This window comes from Hemibagrus wyckioides, linkage group LG27, assembly GCF_019097595.1.
Source record: "Hemibagrus wyckioides isolate EC202008001 linkage group LG27, SWU_Hwy_1.0, whole genome shotgun sequence".
Lineage (NCBI taxonomy): Eukaryota > Metazoa > Chordata > Actinopteri > Siluriformes > Bagridae > Hemibagrus > Hemibagrus wyckioides.
In genome coordinates this window covers 2,725,001-2,750,896 of record NC_080736.1, presented here as the reverse complement: position 1 = coordinate 2,750,896, position 25,896 = coordinate 2,725,001, and the positions used below count along the sequence as shown (strand labels likewise).

At 42.8% G+C, this 25,896-nt stretch overlaps 1 protein-coding gene across 1 annotated transcript in view; it reads right to left on the bottom strand.

The window, feature by feature from the left end:
- Positions 1–482: 482 nt before the first annotated feature.
- Positions 483–25,896, bottom strand: part of slc7a10a (solute carrier family 7 member 10a) — a 39,048-nt gene continuing 13,634 nt past the window's right edge. Inside the window, exons 4-11 of the mRNA XM_058381644.1 lie at positions 12,966–13,091; positions 10,036–10,189; positions 9,333–9,456; positions 9,119–9,222; positions 8,942–9,038; positions 8,238–8,387; positions 6,767–6,944; positions 483–5,868 (exon numbers count right to left, since the gene is read on the bottom strand). Of these exons, the coding sequence (XP_058237627.1) occupies positions 5,771–5,868; positions 6,767–6,944; positions 8,238–8,387; positions 8,942–9,038; positions 9,119–9,222; positions 9,333–9,456; positions 10,036–10,189; positions 12,966–13,091 (1,031 nt within the window). The 3' untranslated portion in view covers positions 483–5,770. The remainder of the gene's footprint in view (positions 5,869–6,766; positions 6,945–8,237; positions 8,388–8,941; positions 9,039–9,118; positions 9,223–9,332; positions 9,457–10,035; positions 10,190–12,965; positions 13,092–25,896) is intronic.

The following is a 25,896-nucleotide window of genomic DNA, read 5'->3' as shown; positions in this document are numbered from 1 at the left end:
GAGCCAGGATTCAGTGCAGTTTATTATAGGCTGTGATGCTGACCACTAATCAACAACACCACATCACACATGATTACACTTATTAAACAGCTTCCTGTGATGATTTAATCATTTTAATTATTAAGAATGAATAAATATTATACGGTACGGAAGCCACGAAAATGTGATGAGGAAAATTGCCAGCAGGGGGCAGCAGAGATCAACACAAAAAAGCCTAGAAACTGCATTTCTCTGGCGTTTATATTACTTTAATTATTAGTTTTTCCACTTAGCTCATTAAATATTACGGATAATGTGTCTTATTTGAAGCTTTAAAAGAATAATGTGGCCAAAAATAATCTAATTTAAATGTAATTAACTTATATTGAAACGATCCTTCATGTTTATTATATGTATGAAATGCCTCCTGTATCACCTGTCCTCTTTCCTCACCACATTATCCCTTTATCCGGTCAACAATAACACACCCGAACAACAGCAAGTCTTTTGAATTAAAATTTATTGTGCTACTTTTGTTACGCAATACCCATCTTTTACAACAGAGTCCATATTTTTAGCACACATTCCCACTGTTCTCCCACAGCTCACAGCTGGCCTCAGGAATGCTGTCTCTCTATCAGGAGTAATATTTACACGGCTGTGTTTGTTTGAATTGAGCACAAAACAGGATTACTGTCACGCTTAGGGACAGAAACATCTCTTCATCCCGTGAAATAAAGACAAAAAAAAAACTATTGGTCAACATGATATTATAATTATTATTAAAAAAAAAAAAAGGGAGAGAGAACAAAGGGTTTAATAGCTTTAGTTGGGCAGAGGACACAGAACGAATAAATTTGTGGATCTAAGTGCTGTTTTTTTCAGACATGAGGCTCTGGGAATAAATTAGAGATGCATCGTGACTCATATGGTCAAACGTACCGATATCTGAACTCACGTGAAATCATGTTTAATAAATAGTGAGGAGGCTGGTCTGAGTGCACACAGTGATTAGAAAATGAAGGGGTGAGTGAGAGCACATAGCCACGCCCACTTCCCCTCAGCAGGCACCGTCTACACTATATTGCCAAAAGTTTTGGGACACCCCCTTAAATCATTAAAATCAGGTGTTGTTTTTCAAAGACCTCAACCCCATAGAACACCTTTGGGATGAATTAGAGCAGAGACTGCGAGCCAGACCAGAACTGGGACATGCACATGAATGTAATATGGAGTTGTCCCGCCCTTTACAGCTATAACAGCTTCAACTCTTCTGGGAAGGAACCACAAGGTTTAGGAGTGTGTTGAATGAGAATTTTTGACCATTCCTCTAGTTTGTGAGGTCAGGCACTGATGTTGTGATGATGAGAAGGCCCTGCTCACAGTCTCCGCTCTAATTCATCCCAAAGGTGTTCTATGGGGTTGAGGTCAGGACTCTGTGCAGGCCAGTCAAGTTCCTCCACACCAAACTCACTCATCCATGTCTTTATGGACCTTGCTTTGGTCATGTTGGAAGAGGAAGGGGTCATCCCCAAACTGTTCCCACAAAGTTGGGAGCATGAAATTGTCCAAAATGTCTTGGTATGAAGCTGAAGCATTAAGAGTTCCTTTCACTGGAACTAAGGGGCCGAGTCCAACCCCTGAAACACAACACCTGAACTCAATTATTTGGAGCGGTGTCCTAATACTTTTGGCAATATAGTGTATGTTGTTGTTTCAGCGTCCTTACAGTCTATAAAACATAAAATCTCATGACACAGTAGAAAGCAACACAACCAGATGGATATAAAATGCTCCATGATGTCCCTGATCGATTAATATGAAGCATCGGTTTCATTATTATTATTATTATTATTATTATCATGGACGTGATGCATCTCTGTAAATGATGTGATGTTACTGAAGCACGTCTCAGTGGAATGTCCCTTTTTTTTATCCCCATGAAGTCTAAATACATTTCTTCTTTCTATTCCAGCATAACAATAAAAAAAAAGTATTATATTAAATAATCAGTTATCTACACACACCGTCATCATTAATGTGTCTTTCATTGTTAAAGCAGTAAGAAGAGACATGGACGAGTTCCCGGGTTCGAAAAAAAAAAATATTTTCACAGCAATTTACTGTATAAACTAAAAATAATAATTAATAAACCATTCAAGCGATTAAACCTGTGTTTGCATAGATAGGTTACAGCGGCTTGGGGATCTGGTTAATTCATTTTATATTAAAGTGACTGTTAAACCTGACGATTTTTAAGGTAGGTTTAAGTGCTGGAGTTAGATGAAACATTCACATTTCATCAGGTGTCCTTAACACAAAGTCTATACACTTTTTTTTTGCTGCTTGTTTTTCTGACCAAAAAGAAAATAAAAAATTAAACTAACCCTAAATACCAGAACTGTTCACACTAAACACAGACATGTGACAAAATTCCAAAAAAGACATGAGTGTAAATGTGTTTCAATGCTGAGTTCGTGAAAAACCTGGTGCTTAAATTTCCCAAAAATTAAAAATAAGTTAATAAGTGCTTAAATGTCTGTTGTTTTTTTGTTAAAAAAATTCTTAAATAGCTTATAAAAATGTCAAAAGTATTGTTTAGTTAAGAAGCAGATGCATGATATAGTCATTTTAACGAACTTTTTAGCGTTCCATCGATCCTTCTAGTGATCCTAAAACACCACAATCTAAATCTCTAAAGTCTTTAAACATGCTGATAGTTTAATTCTCTGGACTATCGGCTCCACCACATGAGGTCAGTTCCTCTAAAAACTTCACTGAAGGAACACAGAAATCTGCTGTAGGAACATTGGTGCTAAGAAAGGGTCTGGGAACATAGAACCCTAAAGACACTCAGGTGCTTAGGAATCTGGGGACGTACGTACTAAAAAAAAACGCTCTCAGGACAGATATACAGGACAGGACACTGGGAACATCAGATACTGGGAAGATTGGGTTCCGGGAATATAGGACCATAGATACATAGAGTCCTGGGAACATAGAACCCTGGATAGATTGGATCCTGGGAAGTAAGATGTGGAGAAGCATGCGGTTCTGGGAACACTGGAGGATAGACACCAGGATATGGATCTGGAAACACAGAACCCTTTGGAATATAGGATCTGGAAAGCTAAAGCCATGTGAGCATAGAACCCTAGATACCTCATATGGGGAACACAGGATCCAAGATACAGATGCTGGGAATATAAAACCATAGTTTAACATACAAATGTAAAGAAACTGGATTCTGTAAACATGATATCTTAGATAAATAGGTTCTGTAGAACAAAGATGTGGAGAAACAAGCAGTACTGGAAACATAAGATAGACACCAGGATATGGGTCTGGAAGCACAGAACCCTTAGGAATATAAGATCTGGAAAGCTAAAGCCATGTACGTATAGAACCCTAGATACCTAGGAACCTAGGAGAACACAGGATCTGAGATACAAATGCTGAGAATATAAAACCATAGTTTAACATCTGGAAACACGGTATCTTGGATAAATAGGTTCTGTAGAACATAAGGTTCTGGGGACGGTGGAACATGGGATTTTGGAAGTCAGGATATGTCTCTGAGAGCATAGAACACTTAAATCCTGGGAATACAGAACTATAGAAACATGGAGCGCTAAAAACGTAGCATTATGAGCACCAGCATGTTCAAAAACGTCAAAAAGGTCAGAATTTCAACTCGTACCTCGGAAAGTTCCCGCTTCCTGTATGAATGAGTCACATGCGCAGCATTAGAACCAAATCTGTGCATAAAAATAATCAGTTGTTAACGGCAATGTCATCGTGTAAACACACACAAATGTACAAGAAATATCGAGGTTACAGACGTGCTCGATCACGATCACGGTGTCGGAGGCAGCTGCAGCATGAGCACGTGTTCACATTATCGCACGGTCTGATGTCAGTAGTAACACTACGTGCACACTAGAGGGCGACAAAGTAAAGGCGATCTTCTTTTTGTACGTGGAACGGAGTAACGGTTAGCGTGACGGTTTGAGACAATACTAAAATACACAAAAAAGCGTGGAATTAAGTAGCAAAGATCGTCTGTGTCTCTGTTGAAGAAATAATTCGTAGCCAGTACGGTCGCTAACAAAGCCAGGCACGTGATTAGTGTGTTATTATTGATAATAGTGTTAGCTTTCAGTTGTGTAGCTACTACTATTTATTTATTTATGGGAAATAGTTTGTAAAAAAACAACAACAACACTCGACAGGCCACGCCCACAACCGCTTCAAGCGACACTAATGACTTGTTTCTTGCTAGCGTGAACGTAGTGTAGCTTTATTCTGAATCCTAACATGTAGTAATACGATCCAAAAGAGTAAAAACCCAAGTACGATCTTTTCTTTAAAATTCACGCAGTTGGTAAGAGTTGAGCCGTAACGCTTGACGTGTACAGAATAATTTTTTATTTATTTTTCCGAATCAGATAAAAAAACGCTTACTGACGACGAATCGAGGAACTTTACTGAAAAGAAAAAAACACGTTTACGAATTATTTTGGTTTCATTTTGATCAATAACTCACTTCACATCCCTACTTATCTTTCGTCACTTTACGTTCTTTCTACGACTTTTCTCTCTGTTACGTTCTTTCAGCCGATCTTCTTGCTCAAATGGAGTTCTAAAAATCAATATAATGAACACTGCCTGAAGGTGATGAAGATGAAGATGTGCTGTTATTGTGAGGGAAAATACGGAAAACGTAAGCAATTTATTCTGAAATAAAACGTACCAATGTAAAGATCTGACAGCACTATAGTCGACGTGTTGCTAGCGTTTAGCCGCCAGCAAGCAGAGGACAGGACGTGTAACTTTTTTCAAAATCGTTTTCATTTTAAAAAATTCTCTCTAAATTCTATTTTAACACGAAAAACATCTTTGACTTTTAATAATAATTTTTTTTTTGTGCATTAATTCTGTTATACGCGAGTGTTACGTGTTCGACCGAGGCGACATTTTTAAGCTTCAAGATTTTAAGCTACGGAAATTCTCCAAAAAAGCGGCATATTTTCACCAGGTTTAAAAAGTACACAGCAATTTTAAGGACACCTGATACAGAGCTGAACTTCATTTCCTAAAAATAATAAAAATAAAAACAATAATAATAATAATAAAACTAAAATATTAAATGTATAGACACATCCCCGTGGTATGACTTATAGATTTATGGCTGCATGCCATATATATAGGGATTATATATATATATATATATATATATATATATATATATATATATATATATATATATATATATATATATATATATATATATATATATGAAAGAAAACCCACACACACTCTCACACACACACACAGCTGAAAGTTACGGGCCGGTAGTCGTTAATACACAAAGAAACAAAGACCCTGCATGGCTCAAGGGAACACATGCTCCGTATTTCAATCAGGAAAAGCCTCCAGGTAGCACAGAGTGGAGGTTTTGATGGAAACCAGTTCCTTTTGGGCAGACAAAAGGGTTGGTTTTACACATTCCGACATCCGCGACCAGCGGAAAAGACCAGAGAAGCCCGGAATAATAAAAAGACAATATGCACCTCCCCTCCATAGGCCTAGCTTTCTTTACACACTCGAGAAAAAACAAAAAACAAACTGAATCTGGAACCTAGAGCACCGTAGAGAAATCTGTCTCATCATCACCTGCACGAGAAACTCCGAGTTATTAATAACTGCTGCTTATTTGACCCCGTAATATTAAAAAAAAACAACAAAAAGAAACAATAGGGGCAAATTTTCCCTGGAAGGTTTGGATGCTTCAGAGCTCCGACTTCTCTGTGAGAGGCTCCGTTTCGGAGGGATCGTCCTGAGGGAACACGACATAGCACAGCTTCTGACCCAGATACGTCACACGCTCTGCAACACACACACACACACACACAAAGAAGATGGTAAAAAGTTACAATCAAGATAAAAAACACTGATGTAACACGTCAGCTTAACAAACTGGATACAGAATACAAGAAATCTGGTATCTATAAACGCTAACTCGGGGTGTCTGAGTGTGTGTGTGTGTGTGTGTGTGTAAATCTACGTCATGTGTGTGACAGGTTACTGCAGGTCAAGTTTAACGACCAACAAGTATCCTTTTCTTTGCAAACTGGACACACCGATGGTTTACTGCTCAGAGTTATTTATTTAATGTATCCCTCCTGTGCACTGGATTATTGTGTTGTATCATCTGTATTATTATGTTTGGTATTCTCACCAGAGATACAGAGAGAGCGGGAGAGAAAGAGAGAGAGAGAAACAGAGAGAGAGCGGAAGAGAATGAGGGAGAGAGACAGACAGACAGACAGACAGACAGACAGACAGAGAGAGAGCGAGAGAGATACAGAGGGAGAGAGATACAGAGAGGGAGTGTGTGAGAGAGAGAGAGAGAGAGAGATACAGAGAGAGTGAGAGACAAAGAGAAAGGGACGGAGAGAGAGAGATACAGAAAGAGAAATAAAGAGAAAAATACAGAGAGAGAGAGAGAGAGAGACAGGTGAGACATTGATAATTACATATTTTAAAAAAATACTTCTAAATGGGAAAATGATTGAGAAACTTTGATCTAGTTGAAACGTCCTGATTTTCTTCTCATCGGGGGTGCCAATACTTATGAAGCTGAGTGTATACTGTGAGACTGTAGACTGTCAGTACAGACATGCTTTCTCTCAAGAGTGTGAGATTTCTGCCATGGTTCATGTTGCCTCACTTCAATCACACTCCTCACTGCAAGTTTCGTGTCCAGACTGTGAGGGTCACTCACCCACTGCGCTGTAGATCCAGCGCGGCTTTTGAGACCACTGCACTCCGATGAAGTAGATGGGGACTCCGGTCAGCATGATGACCAGTCCCATCCCACACACCACAGGCTCCGAGTACAAACTGAAGCATAGCAATACAGCCCAGAACACCAGGTAACTGATGGGGATGAGTAAATTCACCTGCACACACACACACACACACACACACACAGTTAAAACCAAGCAGGGAAGATGATGCAACAATAAAAAACAATAATAATTTTCTGATCGTTCTGATCATCCCATCATCCCAAAATTTTAACCCTTTACATCAGGTTTGTCATGGTAACTTTCCTTCTCAATGGATGGTAGTGTGAAGTCTGTCTCTTTTCAGTGAGTGAGTCGATTCAAGAGTCGATTCTTGAATCAAGAGTTAAACTGAATCAACAGCAGTTGATTCAGCTTAAATCTTGAATTAAGAATCGAATCTTGAATCGACTGAGGTGTGTGTTGTGACATGGTGCTGAATTGTTTGGCTGCACAAGAATCCACTCTTGAATTGGCCGAGGTGTGCGTGTGTGTGTGTGTGTTGCGACATGGTGCTGAATAGTGCTGAATAGTTTGGGAGAAGAAAGATTCGATTCTTGAATCAAGAGTTGAGCTGAATCAACTGCTATTGATTCAGTTTGACTCTGATTCAATAATCGATTCCTGAATCAACTGAGGTGTGTGTGTTGTGACATGGAGCTGAATCGCTTGAGAGCCAAAAGAGTTCATTCTTGAATCAAGAGTCGAGCTGAATCAACTGCTGTTCATTCAGCTAGACTCTTGATTCAAAAATTGACTCTTGAATCAACTGAGGTGTGTGTGTGTGTGTGTGTGTTGCGACATGATGCTGAATCGCTTGAAAACAGCAGATGATTCAGCTTGACTCTTGATTCAAGAATCAACTCATTCGGCTCCCAAATGATTCAGTGCCTGGTTGCGACATGCGACCACTTAATGAGTGCTGAACTCTTCATGAAATATAATCAAGCTGATCAGATATTTCGTATTATATAAGCTTATGAGAAAACAAATGTAAAACACACACACACACACACACCTCCCCTTTCACACTGAAGAACAGATCAGATACAGAAAAGAGGTTACTGTTGAAACATTTCCTTAAATTAAGAGTCACGGCATAAGACAGAAGAGTCAATTTGTTCAGGAAGTGAAAGGAGAAAAAGAAAAAAGTCGAGAAGGAAGAAGTACAGGAAGTAGAAGGTCTACATGTGTGGTATGAAGAGATACAGAGCAGACGTTAGCGGTCTGTGGTCTTATCAAACCAGCACACATCTGCACACACCAGCCAGTGATTCACACCAGTCTAAAACACACTGGTTTCTTTATCAATGTAATCTCTTTAATGGTTTTTGTGTGGAGCTGCGCCCTCTGATGATGAGGATGATGGTGATGAATCGAGTGTGTTAGCGTGTTTAAGCCACTCACTTTAATTGGTCTGAACATATTGGGCTTCTTCCAGCGGTAGTACAGCAGGCCGGCAATGGTCACTCCGTATGAGAGGTAGTTTATAAACGACACGTAGTTGATCAGGTTGTGGGTCTCACCGATACAGAGGATGACGATAGTTGCAGTGCACTGAGAGAGGGAGAGAGAGAGAGAATGAGAGAGAAAGAGAGAGAAAGAGAGAGAGAGTGACAGAGGGGGAGAGAGAGTGAGAGAGAGAGAGTGAGAGAGGGGGAGGGGGGGAAGAGAGGGGGGGAGTGAGAGAGAGAGAGAGAGAGAGTGACAGAGGGGGAGAGAGAGTGAGAGAGAGCGAGTGGGGGGGGAAGAGGGGGGGGAGTGAGAGAGAGAGAGAGAGAATGGGAGAGAGAGAAAGAGAGAGAGCGTGACAGAGGGGGAGAGAGAGTGAGAGAGAGAGAGTGAGTGAGAGAGGGGGAGGGGGGGGAGAAAGAGGGAGAGAGGGGGAGTGAGAGAGAGAGATTATGGATCAGTGTGTACATGTTGTGTGTCGGAGTGTGTTGTGAGATAATAGATCAGAGTGTGTGTGTGTGTGCTGTGAGATTATGGATCATAGTTTGTGTTACGAGATTTCGGTATGTGTATGTGTGTGTGTGTGTTGTGAAATTTCAGAATGTGTGTGTGTGTCTGTGTGTGTTGTGAGGTTATGGATTGTAGTGTGTGTGTCTTACACAGACGAGCAGGGCAGGGATTGGTGTACAGTTCTTCAGGTGGATCATAGCCAGCAGGTAGGGCAGGTGTCCTTCTCTCGCGCCCGAGAAACACAACCTGCACAACATAGACTAATCACTAACTGATCCCACATGACATCATCAGCGTGCTGCGAATGTGGGCGGCGCTGTGTTTACCTGGAGGAAGTGAACAGGTAGCCGTTAATCCCCCCGAAGGTGGACAGAGCCACGGAGATGGGCATGACCCAGGAGAACATCCCCAACAGCTTTTCACCAAACGTCTGCAACACACGACAACACACTCGGGTCAGTTCACCTGTTTAACTCGTTCCTCGTTCATTTGAGCGGTCAGAGCCGGGCGGCGTGGGGGGAGGGGTCAGTGGTCACTCACCACAGCGACGGCGTTGGATGCGAGCAGCTCCTCGGGTGTCATGGAGGAGAAGTAAGCGATGTTGGTGAGAGTGTACACTAATGTGACCAGAGGAATGGAGATGTAGATAGCACGGGGCAGGTTTCTGTACACACACACACACACGCACACACGCACACACACACACACACACACACACATGCACACAACACATACACACACACACACACACATGCACACAAACGGAATAAAAAACTTAACATCAGTTTCATGTTCAATAAAATTAAATGCTTAAAAAATGAAATCTTGAAAAATTTTAATTCTATCCATAATTTAATTCTATCTATCTATCTATCTATCTATCTATCTATCTATCTATCTATCTATCTATCTATCTATCTGTCTGTCTGTCTGTCTGTCTGTCTATCTATCTGTCTGTCTGTCTGTCTGTCTGTCTGTCTGTCTACCTGTCAGTCTATCTATCTATCTATCTATCTATCTATCTATCTATCTATCTATCTATCTATCTATCTAAAATCTAATTATCTAAAACTAATCCTCCAGAGATGTTCTATAGAGTTTATGTGTATTTATTTAAACAGTAAATAAAATCAGATTTTTGATTTAAAGAAAGTTTGTAGGAATATCAGGAATCCGCCTACAGAGATCCCTACAGCCTCAGAGCAGGGCTTGTGGACGAGGATGAGGATGAAGCGTGACTCACTTGCGAGGTTCCACCACTTCCTCGGTGACGTAGTTGAGGAAGTTCCAGCCACTGAAGGCAAACGAGGCCTGCAGGAAGGCCAGTGCGATCTGCCCCACTGATGGGTCTCGGATGAACTCGAAGGCTGTTTGAGGCTCCAGAGCGTCGTAGTGACCTACAGAGAAGGTAAAGGTTTGTGGATGGAAATATCTGACTTAAAAAATCAAAATCAGCTGAACAACAAAACACCGGACATCATTAAAACATTTCACAGGGTTAATGAGGAACTATTTACAGAATTTTAATCCTGTTGTGTGTTGGATATAAAACAGGACAAGGTAGAGATGAAGATCCTGAGTGTTTTATTCCACTGATACCGCAGTATTTTCTCAACCAGGGCCAGCTTTCCTCATCATTGATCTCATTTAGTATCTGCACTAATTTGGCTTCTAAGAAAGTTATATTTGCAGGTTTTGACCTCCTTCAATAAAAGCATATTTCTCAATATAATTATTTCAGAGATACTGACAAATAGAGAGATCGCTGGCCGTCATCCATAAAGCACGAAGCTCAACTCTGTATATTTGGGATAAAATTATTGGTGCACTTCTGAAATCAGCTGTTTTCCCTCAGGGCTAGAATTAAATTGAATTTAACAGTGGCACTAATGTCATTGTACACTGACCAGCCATAACATTATGACCACCTGCCTAATATTGTGTTGGCCCCCCTTTTGCTGCCAAAACAGCCCTGACCCGTCCTGCACTGTGTATTCTGACACCTTTCTATCAGAACCAGCATTAACTTCTTCAGGAATCTGAGCAACAGTAGCTCGTCTGTTGGATCGGATCACACGGTCCAGCCTTCACTCCCCACGTCAATCAATGAGCCTTGACCGCCCATGACCCTGTCTCCGGTTCACCACTGTTCCTTCCTTGGACTACTTTTGATAGATACTGACCACTGCAGACCAGGAACACCCCACAAGAGCTGCAGTTTTGGAGATGCTCTGATCCAGTGGTCTAGCCATTACAATTTGGCCCTTTTGGTCAAACTCGCTCAAATCCTTACGCTTGCCCATTTTTCCTGCTTCTAACATCAACTTTGAGGACAAAATGTTCACTTGCTGCCTAATATATCCCACCCACTAACAGGTGCCATGATGAGGAGATACTCAGTCTTCTTCACTTCTCCTGGCACTGCTCAAAGGTGTCAGAATACACAGTGCAGGATGGGTCAGAGCTGTTTTAGAGAGACCAACACAATATTAGGCAGGTGGTCATAATGTTACGCTTGGTAGGTGTATAGTATTTCTAAAAAAGCTGAATTGAATTGAATAACAAAAGAACAGGAATATTTGCATGTGGAATTTTAATAGTATATGAAACCGCCTGCAATCAAAATCTTATCTCTTCACCAGGGCAAATCCTGGGGTGTTGATACCGAAAGGTCGGACTGTAATCATACAGTCAGCGTGGATTATCGGAGTCACGCCAGCGCACGAGTAATGACGTGCTCGGTTTCCTCCTCTGTCTGAGAGAATCATTCATCAACAGACAAAGAGCCTCAGAGATTTTCTCCATTCTCTATTTCAGTCGCTCCCGAGGTCTTTGGAGGTCATAATGAGGAACGCCTCAAACCGGCTCTGTTCTCCGAGAGCAGACAGAACAAACACACGCACAATACCGCGGTTTAGAAAACGCCAGTTTATTATTTTCAACACATCCTGAACTGTTTGATTCCTCTTTTATTGTGTTTTATTTATTTAAAAAAAAACATCATGCTTTATAATCTGTTCAGGAAACAAGTTCTCTCCTGTTCTCATCAGAGCGGTTAGAAACCTTTCCCTCACAAGCATTTATTAATCTTAACAAAATATACACTGATATCAAAATGTAAACTCTGGAGATAACAGGAAAATACGCCACTGACCCTGGAGGCTTCTTTAATAAAAAAAAAAAAAAAAAAATTATTATTTCTTTTTTATTATGTTTATATATCTGGAGCATCTGCCACACCAGCAAACAATATTTTAATGATTTATTGGTTTATTGATTTATTGATTTATTTTTTTAAATTATACACAGTTAATGATAGATTTTTTTTTACAATTTTAAATAAAAAAAGTTTTATAAACAGAGCGAGATCAGGCGAGATGTGCTTTAAAAAAATTACAAAATATTTCTATATTCAAAATGTGTAAGAAATAATAAGAGTATAATAACTGTTTTAACTAATCTTAATCTTAACCTAAACATTGATATAATTAATTGTACAGTTAAGGTGACTTGCTTTAAATAAATAAATGAATGAATAAATAAATACATAAATTAATTAATTAATTAATATATGAATGAATGAATGAATAAATAAATAAATAAATTAATTAATTACTATATGAATAAATAAATGAATTAATTAATCAATATATGAATTAATAAATAAATTAATTAATTCATTAATATATGAATAAATGAATAAATAAATAAATTAATTAATTAATCGGTCTGTATTTTGACCTATTTTGAGTGTTATTTCCAGACACTAAACAGACGTCCTGGTTAACTGTCTGCAAAACCAGATCAGTTTCTATAATTAGAACAGAAATTTGGCCTGTTTGTGTAAGCAGAGATTTTTCAACAGCTAAAGTGATGATTCTTTTTATTAACGCTTATTTAACAGTTCTGCGTACGCCGTCATCCGGCAGTTTCTAATTTTGCGGACATGTTTCTTGACAGCAGGTCAGGACACGGTGGTTATTAACTCACAGTGAGGTCAATAAAAATGAAGGATAAAAACACGTGTTTGAACTTGCTGCTCCGCTCTGATGCAACTTTCATGCTGACTTGCAGCTATTAATGCAGGTCATGTGACCCGGAGCTGTAAAAGCTGTGTATTAAAGACTGAGGTGAAGATATGAATAAGCCATACACATACACACACACACACACCTTTGGCGATTTGGACCATGCCCACTACAATAATGAGAACAAGAGCGAGAAGTTTCCCGATGGTGAAGAAATCCTGGATACGTGTGGCCCAGCGAACACTGGAGCAGTTCACCCACGTCAGCAACACTGAGAGAGAGAGAGAGAGAGAGATACAGATAGAGGGGGAGACAGACAGACAGTGGGAGAGAGGGAGAGAGGGGGCAGACAGACAGAGAGAGAGAGAGATAGAGAGAGAGAGGGAGAAAGGGAGACAGACATAGGAAGAGACAGAAAAAGACAGAGACAGAAAGAGAGGAAGACAGGAAGACAAATAGGCAGAGAGAGAGAGAGGGAGAGAGGGAGAGAGAAGAAAATATGTACATTTCAGTAAACTCACAATAATATTAAACAGTGACAAGTAAAAACAAATACATGACATGTTCTACAAACAAATTCATGAACGTAATGCAACATAATACACACAATCATCATACCAATATATAAACCTAACACATAACAATCAATCATCAATCAATCAATTAATCAGTGTCCACTCACAGCCAGTGTCCACTCACAGCCAGTGTCCACGCCTACACAACACTCAGACCCCCGGACTCACTCATCCTGTCACACTACACAACTTTAACACTTACACTCTGATAAGGTGTTGTGATGTTGTGTGTGTGTGTGTGTGTTACATCATCACTCACAGAAAACGACTTTCTGACGAAAATAACCCTGTCTATCAGGTGCCACTCTCACTATACTGTGAGGAAAGAAGCTCTCTGTCTTTCTCTCTCTCTCTCTCTCTCTCTCTCTGACTCGAATTTCACAGTAAGACAATGTAAAGCTGAAAAGAAAGAAAGAAAGAAAGAAAGAAAGAAAGAAAGAAAGAAAGAAAGAAAGAAAGAAAGAAAGAAAGAAAGGGAAAAGGAAAACGAATAGGAAGGAGGGAACCGAGATAGCAAAATAGGTCTGGCCCAGACCTGGCCCACACAATGCACTTACACTCGGCCCACATACCACAAAGAATGACGGCCCTTTGGCGGCCCATGTCTGCCAGAGGTGGGCCAGACGTGGGCCTGCACAGGGCCAGCACTGGGCCACACCACATAAACCAAACCATAACCGGGCCACATCTGGCATGCCACATCTGTCATGCCATGGCATGGCTTAAGGGAATTAAAAAGAAATCTAGATGAAGTATTGATGAAATATTAGAGATTACATTTCCAAGCTGTCTGAGATTTTCTAGAGAAAGAAGAGGAAAGGGGGAGGAAAAGAGGAGGAAAAGATTTACAGAGAGACGACAAATAAACTGCAGCCACTTCCTGCTCTCAAAGAACACCATTGTAGTTACAGAGAGCCTCTTTCAGTACAACTCACAACCTCTCTCTCTCTCTCTGTCTCTCTCTCTCTCTCTATCTCTCTCTCTCTCTCTCTCTCATTAGTTTACAGTAAAGTTTGCTTGAGGAGTCACGTGTTTAGTGGAACACGTCATCATGGCGTGACGCAGTAATGAGAACCGCGAGGATAAATGTGTCCACGAGGATCAGATTTCACAGAGCAACATTCAGGAAAAACTCACAGTTATGTGTTTCTCATATGACCAGGAAAAGGGTTAATTATAGGAAAGAAAGAGAAGAGGGATGGAAAGAAAGAAAAGAGGGATGGAAAGAAAGAGAAGAGGGATGGAAAGAAAGAGAAGAGGGATGGAAAGAAAGAAAGAAAGAAAGAAAGAAAGAAAGAAAGAAAGAAAGAAAGAAAGAAAGAAAGAAAGAAAGAAAGAAAGAAAGAAAGAAAGAAAGAGCGAGGGATAGGGAAGAGAATTTTTTTAAGTCAGGTTTCCTCTTCCGCCTACTGGACATGCTGTATGTTGCGTTTGTGTAGACATGCTGCTTTATGTGTGTGTGTTTGTGTGTATGTGTGTGTGTGTGTTTGTGTGTGTATGTGTGTGTGTGTGTGTATCCTGTCTCGTTTCACAACAGCTCCAGTGGAGATCCGGTGTCTCCAGGGCCGTCTGGTGCAATGAATCCAGCAATGCGGCAACGGACACTGGGTAAAGGGGACACGGCTTCCCCCTTCTCATCCATCACTGCCTGGAGCTGCCCGCCCACACACACACACACACATTCTCACACAGACATAAGTGCACATTCACTTAACAGCCACACAAAAACCGGGAATTAGTCAGGATCTCAAAACAAACTGCTTTCGAATGGCAGCCAGATTTAAAACACACACGCACACACACACACACAAGTGCGCCAGCTTAACAGTGCTGTTGTTTGCTACTTCTCACGTGAATTTCGTCCGCCTTTCTATTCATAAAGAAATACTGATGTGATTCAAAGTACCAAAAGTAAGTAAGTTAGTACCTTAGTACTCGGAACCCTTTCCGAGTTACTGTCATCTCCATGATCACCCCTCTGACCTCACTGGATGAAACTCTTAACAGATGTGGCACACCTGGAGCAGAGAGTGTTAAGGACTTTGCTCAACAGTGGAGCTTGCTGGTGCTGGGGCTTGAACCCTGATCAACAACCCAGAGCAGTTCAAGTTCAAGTAAGAAAAGGGGAAAAAGAAAGAAAGAAAGAAAGAAAGAAAGAAAGAAAGAAAGAAAGAAAGAAAGAAAGAAAGAAAGAAAATGGGAGAACAGTTCAAGTAAGATAAAAGGAAAAGATGGAGAACAGAAGTAGGAAGGAAGGATGCGAAGAGGCACAGAAGGAAGAAAAGAACAATGTGTAAGAAAAATGGAGAAACAGACAAGAAACAGACGAAAGAAAGAAAGGAAGAATGATAGCAACGGTACAATATTCTACATCGATCATATTAAAACGATGCCTAGCCTTCATCCTGTGTTGTAAAAGTGATGTCACTTCCTCATTTCATGGCTCGCAGTGAAAACCAGACTGTAGTCACTAAAACGCCCGAGAGTAAACACTCCCTATGCCATACATGCACGTGGACGTCCTGTCAGCGCTCTGCCCGGTGCTTCGGCTGTGTCTGGCCTCCTCCATTCACGTTTGGCTTCGTGTTCCTCTGTGTGCTCTGTCCCCGAAGCGGAAGTTTATCAACACCAGCCAAATAAAGTGAAATGAACTCAATGCTAATGAGAGGAGAATTTCAATGAAGCTCCGGCGGCTCTGCTGTTCTTCTGCCAAGTGAGAGAAGCGCTCAGGCCAGAAGTGAAGAGGGATTTCCCAAAGTGGCTAATTGACCCATAAAACCTACAAAAGACTCAATAAATTAGATGGAGGAGATCGGCCTGGAAACTCTCGGTGGTCTCGGCCTGCTGGACGGAGGACCGGTCACAAACAACAACCGATTCATTCTGAAAATAAATCCGGATACAGCGACATGAACAATTTGTCTGATTATAAACAACAAATGTGTGTGTGTGGTGTGTATATGGTGTGTATGTATAGTGTGTGGTGTATATATGGTGTGTATGTACAGTGTGTGGTGTGTATGTATAGTGTGTGGTGTATATATGGTGTGTATGTATAGTGTGTGGTGTATATATGGTGTGTATGTATAGTGTGTGGTGTATATATGGTGTGTATGTACAGTGTGTGGTGTATATATGGTGTGTATGTACAGTGTGTGGTGTATATATGGTGTGTATGTATAGTGTGTGGTGTATATATGGTGTGTATGTACAGTGTGTGGTGTATATATGGTGTGTATGTATAGTGTGTGGTGTATATATGGTGTGTATGTACAGTGTGTGGTGTATATATGGTGTGTATGTACAGTGTGTGGTGTGTATGTACAGTGTGTGGTGTATATATGGTGTGTATGTATAGTGTGTGGTGTGTATGTACAGTGTGTGGTGTATATATGGTGTGTATGTATAGTGTGTGGTGTATATATGGTGTGTATGTACAGTGTGTGGTGTGTATGTACAGTGTGTGGTGTATATATGGTGTGTATGTATAGTGTGTGGTGTATATATGGTGTGTATGTATAGTGTGTGGTGTATATATGGTGTGTATGTATAGTGTGTGGTGTATATATGGTGTGTATGTACAGTGTGTGGTGTGTATGTACAGTGTGTGGTGTATATATGGTGTGTATGTATAGTGTGTGGTGTGTATGTACAGTGTGTGGTGTATATATGGTGTGTATGTATAGTGTGTGGTGTATATATGGTGTGTATGTACAGTGTGTGGTGTGTATGTACAGTGTGTGGTGTATATATGGTGTGTATGTATAGTGTGTGGTGTATATATGGTGTGTATGTACAGTGTGTGGTGTATATATGGTGTGTATGTATAGTGTGTGGTGTATATATGGTGTGTATGTATAGTGTGTGGTGTATATATGGTGTGTATGTATAGTGTGTGGTGTATATATGGTGTGTATGTACAGTGTGTGGTGTATATATGGTGTGTATGTATAGTGTGTGGTGTATATATGGTGTGTATGTATAGTGTGTGGTGTATATATGGTGTGTATGTATAGTGTGTGGTGTATGTATAGTGTGTGGTGTATATATGGTGTGTATGTATAGTGTGTGGTGTATATATGGTGTGTATGTATAGTGTGTGGTGTATATATGGTGTGTATGTATAGTGTGTGGTGTATATATGGTGTGTATGTATAGTGTGTGGTGTATGTATAGTGTGTGGTGTATATATGGTGTGTATGTATAGTGTGTGGTGTATATATGGTGTGTATGTATAGTGTGTGGTGTATATATGGTGTGTATGTATAGTGTGTGGTGTATATATGGTCTATGAATGTGTGAGGTGTATACAGGTATATGGTGTGTATGTATGTTGTGTATTGTGTATGTGTAGCGTGTGTATGTGCTGTATGTCTATTGTGTATATGTGCTGTGTGTATATGTGCTGTGTGTATATGTAGCGTGTGTATATGTACTGTGTGTATATGTAGTGTGTGTATATGTACTGTGTGTATATGTAGTGTGTGTATATGTACTGTGTGTATATGTAGTATGTGTATATGCTGTATATGTAGCGTGTGTATGTGTAGTGTGTGTATATGTACTGTGTGTATATGTAGTGTGTGTATATGTACTGTGTGTATATGTAGTGTGTGTATATGTAGCGTGTGTATGTGTAGTGTGTGTATATGTAGTGTGTGTATATGTACTGTGTGTATATGTAGTGTGTGTATATGTACTGTGTGTATATGTAGCGTGTGTATATGTAGCGTGTGTATATGTACTGTGTGTATATGTAGTGTGTGTATATGTAGTGTGTATATGTAGTGTGTGTATATGTACTGTGTGTATATGTAGTGTGTGTATATGTAGCGTGTGTATATGTAGCGTGTGTATATGTACTGTGTGTATATGTAGTGTGTGTATATGTACTGTGTGTATATGTAGTATGTGTATATGCTGTATATGTAGCGTGTGTATGTGTAGCGTGTGTATATGTAGTGTGTGCATGTGTAGTGTGTGTTTGTGTAGTGTGTGTATGTGCTGTATATGTAGTGTGTGAATGTGTATGATGTATGTGTGTGTGCGTGTGTGTGTGTGGTGTGTATATGGTGTGTCTGTATAGTGTGTGAATGTGTGTGATGTATGTGTAGTGTGTGTTTGTGCTGCATGTGTGGAGTGTGTATGTGTTGCATGTGTAGTGTGTAGTGTGTATGTGTATATGTGTGTGTGTGTGTTTGTCTCCAGCGGCACTGCTGTGTTCGTTATCTCTCCTTGGTTTCGACAAGGTGTTCCATGACCATATAGAGTGTTTTCAGTGTGTGTGTGTGTGTGTGTGAGGACTCATATTCCCAGAGGATTACACAGAAGTAAACACATGCAGTGTGAAAGCAGCCTTTGCTCTGCTAATAAACCCGTCTCAGACTCTGTAAAGCTAACAGCTGGATTTTCAAGCAGCTGGTTATAACAGATCAGAACAGACCCAGTAATCCACTGACCGGTTCAGAGCATACTACAGAAACATTCTTTAAGAGGTGCGTCATGCAGCAGCAGTGCAGTGTCGGAGTTTACATTCCTGCTCCATCAACTCGCACAGATTCCACACGGAGGCCCACGCTCTCCTCTGCAGCTTTTAGATGGACGAGAACGTCAGGGTTTCTCATGGCTCTCTCGGAGTCTCAGCTCGTTGTGTGTATGATGTGCAGAGAGTGTGTGAGTGAGCGTGTGAGTGAGCGTGTTTGCCAGTATGTGAGTGGACGTGTATGTGCAAATGTGTGAGCAATTGTGTAAGAAAGAGTGTTTGTGAGAGTGTGAGCGAGTGTATTTGTGAGAGTGTGTGAGCGAGTGTGTTTGTGAGAGTGTGAGCGAGTGTGTGAGCGAGTGTATTTGTGAGAGTGTGAGCGAGTGTGTGAGCGAGTATATTTGTGAGAGTGTGTGAGCGAGTGTATTTGTGAGAGTGTGTGAGCGAGTGTATTTGTGAGAGTGTGTGAGCGAGTGTGTTTGTGAGAGTGTGAGCGAGTGTGTGAGCGAGTGTATTTGTGAGAGTGTGTGAGCGAGTGTATTTGTGAGAGTGTGTGAGCGAGTGTATTTGTGAGAGTGTGAGCGAGTGTGTGAGCGAGTGTATTTGTGAGAGTGTGTGAGCGAGTGTATTTGTGAGAGTGTGTGAGCGAGTGTATTTGTGAGAGTGTGTGAGCGAGTGTGTTTGTGAGAGTGTGAGCGAGTGTGTGAGCGAGTGTATTTGTGAGAGTGTGAGCGAGTGTGTGAGCAAGTGTGTTTGTGAGAGTGTGAGCGAGTGTGTGTATGAGTGTGTAAGCAATTGTGTGTGTGAGCGAACGTATATGAACGATTTTGAGTGTGTGTGAGCATCTGTGTGAGTGTGTGTGTGCGAGCGTGTTTGTGAGTGTGTGTACAAGCGTTTGTGCGAGTGTGTGAGAGAGTGTGTACTATTTATATTATTATTCCAGTTATTATTGTGTTTAATGTGTTGACTAAAAGTTACAGCGTGACCCTAAGTGACCCTAAAGGACCTGCAGCTGAAAGCAGAGTGAATTATTGACTTGAGACTCGAGAAAGAAACACTGACAAAATGTCCCAAAGTTAAACAGAATCATTAACTACTTAGCCCCAAGTCTCGGGTTTATTTATTTTTTGAGATCTCACCTGATAAAGTTTTTAACACACCTGTGTGTGGGTGTGTTGGTGTGTGTTGTGTTGTCCGAGTGCCTGCTGTGTGTTTGTGTGTGTCAGTGTGTGTTGGTGTGTGTTGTGTTGTCCGAGTGCCTGCTGTGTGTTGCTGTGTGTTGTGTTGTCCGAGTGCCTGCTGTGTGTTGCTGTGTGTTGCTGTGTGTTGTGTTGTCCGAGTGCCTGCGGTGTGTTGGTGTGTGTCAGTGTGTGTGGGTGTGTGTTGTGTTGTCCGAGTGCCTGCTGTGTGTTGGTGTGTGTTGGTGTGTGTTGTGTTGTCCGAGTGCCTGCTGTGTGTTGGTGTGTGTTGTGTTGTCCGAGTGCCTGCTGTGTGTTGGTGTGTGTTGTGTTGTCCGAGTGCCTGCGGTGTGTTGGTGTGTGTCAGTGTGTGTTGGTGTGTGTTGTGTTGTCCGAGTGCCTGCTGTGTGTTGGTGTGTGTTGTGTTGTCCGAGTGCCTGCTGTGTGTTGCTGTGTGTTGTGTTGTCCGAGTGCCTGCGGTGTGTTGGTGTGTGTCAGTGTGTGTGGGTGTGTGTTGTGTTGTCCGAGTGCCTGCTGTGTGTTGGTGTATATTAGTGTGTGTTGGTGTGTCTTGATTTGTGTTGTCCGAGTGCCTGCTGTGTGTTGCTGTGTGTTGGTGTGTGTTGTGTTGTCCGAGTGCCTGCTGTGTGTTGGTGTGTGTTGTGTTGTCTGAGTGCCTGCTGTGTGTTGGTGTGTGTTGTGTTGTCTGAGTGCCTGCTGTGTGTTGGTGTGTGTTGGTGTGTGTTGTGTTGTCCGAGTGCCTGCTGTGTGTTGGTGTGTGTTGGTGTGTGTTGTGTTGTCCGAGTGCCTGCTGTGTGTTGGTGTGTGTTGTGTTGTCTGAGTGCCTGCTGTGTGTTGGTGTGTGTTGTGTTGTCTGAGTGCCTGCTGTGTGTTGGTGTGTGTTGTGTTGTCCGAGTGCCTGCTGTGTGTTGGTGTGTGTTGGTGTGTGTTGTGTTGTCTGAGTGCCTGCTGTGTGTTGGTGTGTGTTGTGTTGTCCGAGTGCCTGCTGTCTGTTGCTGTGTGTTGGTGTGTGTTGTGTTGTCTGAGTGCCTGCTGTGTGTTTGTGTGTGTTGTGTTGTCTGAGTGCCTGCTGTGTGTTGCTGTGTGTTGGTGTGTGTTGGTGTGTGTTGTGTTGTCTGAGTGCCTGCTGTGTGTTGGTGTGTGTTGTGTTGTCTGAGTGCCTGCTGTGTGTTGGTGTGTGTCGTGTTGTCTGAGTGCCTGCTGTGTGTTGCTGTGTGTTGGTGTGTGTTGTGTTGTCTGAGTGCCTGCTGTGTGTTGGTGTGTGTTGTGTTGTCTGAGTGCCTGCTGTGTGTTGGTGTGTGTTGTGTTGTCCGAGTGCCTGCTGTGTGTTGGTGTGTGTTGTGTTGTCTGAGTGCCTGCTGTGTGTTGGTGTGTGTTGTGTTGTCTGAGTGCCTGCTGTGTGTTGCTGTGTGTTGGTGTGTGTTGTGTTGTCCGAGTGCCTGCTGTGTGTTGGTGTGTGTTGTGTTGTCTGAGTGCCTGCTGTGTGTTGTGTTGTCCGAGTGCCTGCTGTGTGTTGGTGTGTGTTGTGTTGTCCGAGTGCCTGCTGTGTGTTGCTGTGTGTTGGTGTGTGTTGGTGTGTGTTGTGTTGTCCGAGTGCCTGCTGTGTGTTGCTGTGTGTTGCTGTGTGTTGGTGTGTGTTGTGTTGTCTGAGTGCCTGCTGTGTGTTGCTGTGTGTTGCTGTGTGTTGGTGTGTGTTGTGTTGTCTGAGTGCCTGCTGTGTGTTGCTGTGTGTTGTGTTGTCTGAGTGCCTGCTGTGTGTTGGTGTGTGTTGGTGTGTGTTGTGTTGTCCGAGTGCCTGCTGTGTGTTGGTGTGTGTTGTGTTGTCCGAGTGCCTGCTGTGTGTTGATGTTTGTTGGTGTGTGTTGTGTTGTCTGAGTGCCTGCTGTGTGTTGGTGTGTGTTGTGTTGTCCGAGTGCCTGCTGTGTGTTGGTGTGTGTTGGTGTGTGTTGTGTTGTCTGAGTGCCTGCTGTGTGTTGGTGTGTGTTGTGTTGTCTGAGTGCCTGCTGTGTGTTGGTGTGTGTTGTGTTGTCTGAGTGCCTGCTGTGTGTTGGTGTGTGTTGTGTTGTCTGAGTGCCTGCTGTGTGTTGGTGTGTGTTGGTGTGTGTTGTGTTGTCTGAGTGCCTGCTGTGTGTTGGTGTGTGTTGTGTTGTCTGAGTGCCTGCTGTGTGTTGGTGTGTGTTGGTGTGTGTTGTGTTGTCTGAGTGCCTGCTGTGTGTTGGTGTGTGTTGTGTTGTCTGAGTGCCTGCTGTGTGTTGGTGTGTGTTGTGTTGTCTGAGTGCCTGCTGTGTGTTGGTGTGTGTTGTGTTGTCTGAGTGCCTGCTGTGTGTTGGTGTGTGTTGGTGTGTGTTGTGTTGTCTGAGTGCCTGCTGTGTGTTGGTGTGTGTTGTGTTGTCTGAGTGCCTGCTGTGTGTTGGTGTGTATTGTGTTGTCCGAGTGCCTGCTGTGTGTTGGTGTGTATTGTGTTGTCCGAGTGCCTGCTGTGTGTTGGTGTGTATTGTGTTGTCCGAGTGCCTGCTGTGTGTTGGTGTGTGTTGTGTTGTCTGAGTGCCTGCTGTGTGTTGGTGTGTGTTGTGTTGTCTGAGTGCCTGCTGTGTGTTGGTGTGTGTTGTGTTGTCTGAGTGCCTGCTGTGTGTTGCTGTGTGTTGGTGTGTGTTGTGTTGTCTGAGTGCCTGCTGTGTGTTGGTGTGTGTTGTGTTGTCTGAGTGCCTGCTGTGTGTTGCTGTGTGTTGGTGTGTGTTGTGTTGTCTGAGTGCCTGCTGTGTGTTGCTGTGTGTTGGTGTGTGTTGTGTTGTCTGAGTGCCTGCTGTGTGTTGCTGTGTGTTGGTGTGTGTTGTGTTGTCCGAGTGCCTGCTGTGTGTTGGTGTGTGTTGGTGTGTGTTGTGTTGTCTGAGTGCCTGCTGTGTGTTGCTGTGTGTTGGTGTGTGTTGTGTTGTCCGAGTGCCTGCTGTGTGTTGGTGTGTGTTGTGTTGTCTGAGTGCCTGCTGTGTGTTGGTGTGTGTTGGTGTGTGTTGTGTTGTCTGAGTGCCTGCTGTGTGTTGCTGTGTGTTGGTGTGTGTTGTGTTGTCCGAGTGCCTGCTGTGTGTTGGTGTGTGTTGTGTTGTCTGAGTGCATGCTGTGTGTTGGTGTGTGTTGTGTTGTCTGAGTGCCTGCTGTGTGTTGCTGTGTGTTGGTGTGTATTGTGTTGTCCGAGTGCCTGCTGTGTGTTGCTGTGTGTTGGTGTGTATTGTGTTGTCCGAGTGCCTGCTGTGTGTTGGTGTGTGTTGGTGTGTATTGTGTTGTCCGAGTGCCTGCTGTGTGTTGGTGTGTGTTGGTGTGTGTTGTGTTGTCTGAGTGCCTGCTGTGTGTTGGGGTGTGTTGGTGTGTATTGTGTTGTCCGAGTGCCTGCTGTGTGTTGCTGTGTGTTGGTGTGTATTGTGTTGTCCGAGTGCCTGCTGTGTGTTGCTGTGTGTTGGTGTGTATTGTGTTGTCCGAGTGCCTGCTGTGTGTTGGTGTGTGTTGGTGTGTGTTGTGTTGTCTGAGTGCCTGCTGTGTGTTGGTGTGTGTTGGTGTGTATTGTGTTGTCCGAGTGCCTGCTGTGTGTTGGTGTGTGTTGGTGTGTGTTGTGTTGTCTGAGTGCCTGCTGTGTGTTGGTGTGTGTTGGTGTGTGTTGTGTTGTCTGAGTGCCTGCTGTGTGTTGCTGTGTGTTGGTGTGTATTGTGTTGTCCGAGTGCCTGCTGTGTGTTGCTGTGTGTTGGTGTGTGTTGTGTTGTCCGAGTGCCTGCTGTGTGTTGGTGTGTGTTGGTGTGTATTGTGTTGTCCGAGTGCCTGCTGTGTGTTGGTGTGTGTTGGTGTGTGTTGTGTTGTCTGAGTGCCTGCTGTGTGTTGGTGTGTGTTGTGTTGTCTGAGTGCCTGCTGTGTGTTGGTGTGTGTTGTGTTGTCTGAGTGCCTGCTGTGTGTTGCTGTGTGTTGTGTTGTCTGAGTGCCTGCTGTGTGTTGGTGTGTGTTGTGTTGTCTGAGTGCCTGCTGTGTGTTGCTGTGTGTTGTGTTGTCTGAGTGCCTGCTGTGTGTTGGTGTGTTTCTGGTGTGTATTGTGTTGTCCGAGTGCCTGCTGTGTGTTGGTGTGTGTTGGTGTGTGTTGTGTTGTCTGAGTGCCTGCTGTGTGTTGGTGTGTGTTGTGTTGTCTGAGTGCCTGCTGTGTGTTGCTGTGTGTTGGTGTGTGTTGGTGTGTGTTGTGTTGTCTGAGTGCCTGCTGTGTGTTGCTGTGTGTTGGTGTGTGTTGCTGTGTGTTGTGTTGTCCGAGTGCCTGCTGTGTGTTGGTGTGTGTTGTGTTGTCCGAGTGCCTGCTGTGTGTTGCTGTGTGTTGTGTTGTCCGAGTGCCTGCTGTGTGTTGATGTTTGTTTATATCACGGTGTTCTAGTTGTTTCTTGATCCAGCTGGAGAGGAGTGGGAACAGTGTGTGTGTGTGTGTGTGTGTGTGACATTTACTCAGAACATTCATCAGGGGAGGGCACGACTCTCTATCTGGCTCTCTATGTTTTTATCTGTCTGTCTCATTGTCTCTGTCTGTCTGTCTGTCTCTCTCTCTCCCTCTCTTTGTGTCTGTCTGTCTGTCTCTCTCCCTCTCTCTCTCTCCCTCTCTTTGTGTCTGTCTGTCTCTCTCCCTCTCTCTCTCTCCCTCTCTTTGTGTCTGTCTGTCTCTCTCCTTCTCTCTCTCTCTCTCTCTCTTACACACACAGACACACACACACACAAACACACATATTCTCAGAGTACTGAACATGAAAACAAAGAGAAGAACAGATGGAGGTCAGAATCCACGGCGTCCACCTGCAGGACGGAGTGAGTGTCCGACACGTGAATGAACGGCGTCACGCTACTTCTTGAAAAGCTCGTTTTTCATTCTCCTAGTTCACGCCCCTGACAGTGGATCTCCTCTCGGATTGGCTGCTTCCACCTCCGATCTATCGTGATGCTGTTGCCGTGGCGATGGCCAGGCCCCCCAAAAACAATGTACAATGCGGGTGGCGCTGGAAGCCTGGTACCATTACAGAGTCTGACGCTTGGCCATGTGAGGATCAGGTGCTGCGATGTCCTCGCACTCGACCTGACCTTCTGCACACACACACACACTCGCTTGCTAAACCCTGAACTTGACCTCTGACCCTTTTTATGGGTCGTAAAGCAATAAAGTGTGTCGTGTTGTCAGAGAGGAAGAAAAAAACAAGACATGGAGTGCAAAAGTTTACATCCCCCATATCTAATCTAATTCTATTAGACAGTTTACTCAAAGAAACCTTAGATAACTTTTGAAACCAATTTATTTCATTATAATTAAGCTCTTCAGTTTATATGTGAGTCTCACGACTTATATAACCGCTACAGCTGCTATTAAAAAGTTGTACAGTATTATAAACTTTTCATCTATGCTAAATAAGTCTCATATCAGACATCAGACAGAAAGTGTCTTTGTTTCAGGTTATGAATACAGCCTCTGGGGTCGATTTTATCTGAGCGGCATTTGCAAAGAACTCGGAAAACCGTGTGCTGAATTAACCGTCTGTAGCCGACTGACTGGACCAGAGACTGATGAAAATGAAATGAAATGAAAATGAAACAGCCTTTATTTGTCACATATACATTACAGCACAGTGAAATTCTTTCTTCGCATATCCCATCCTTGGAGGTTGGGGTCAGAGCGCAGGGTCAGCCATGATACGGCGCCCCTGGAGCAGAGAGGGTTAAGGGCCTTGCTCAAGGGCCCAACAGTGGCAACTTGGCGGTGCTGGGGCTTGAACGCCTGATCTTCCGGTCAACGACCCAGAGCCTTAACCACTTGAGTCA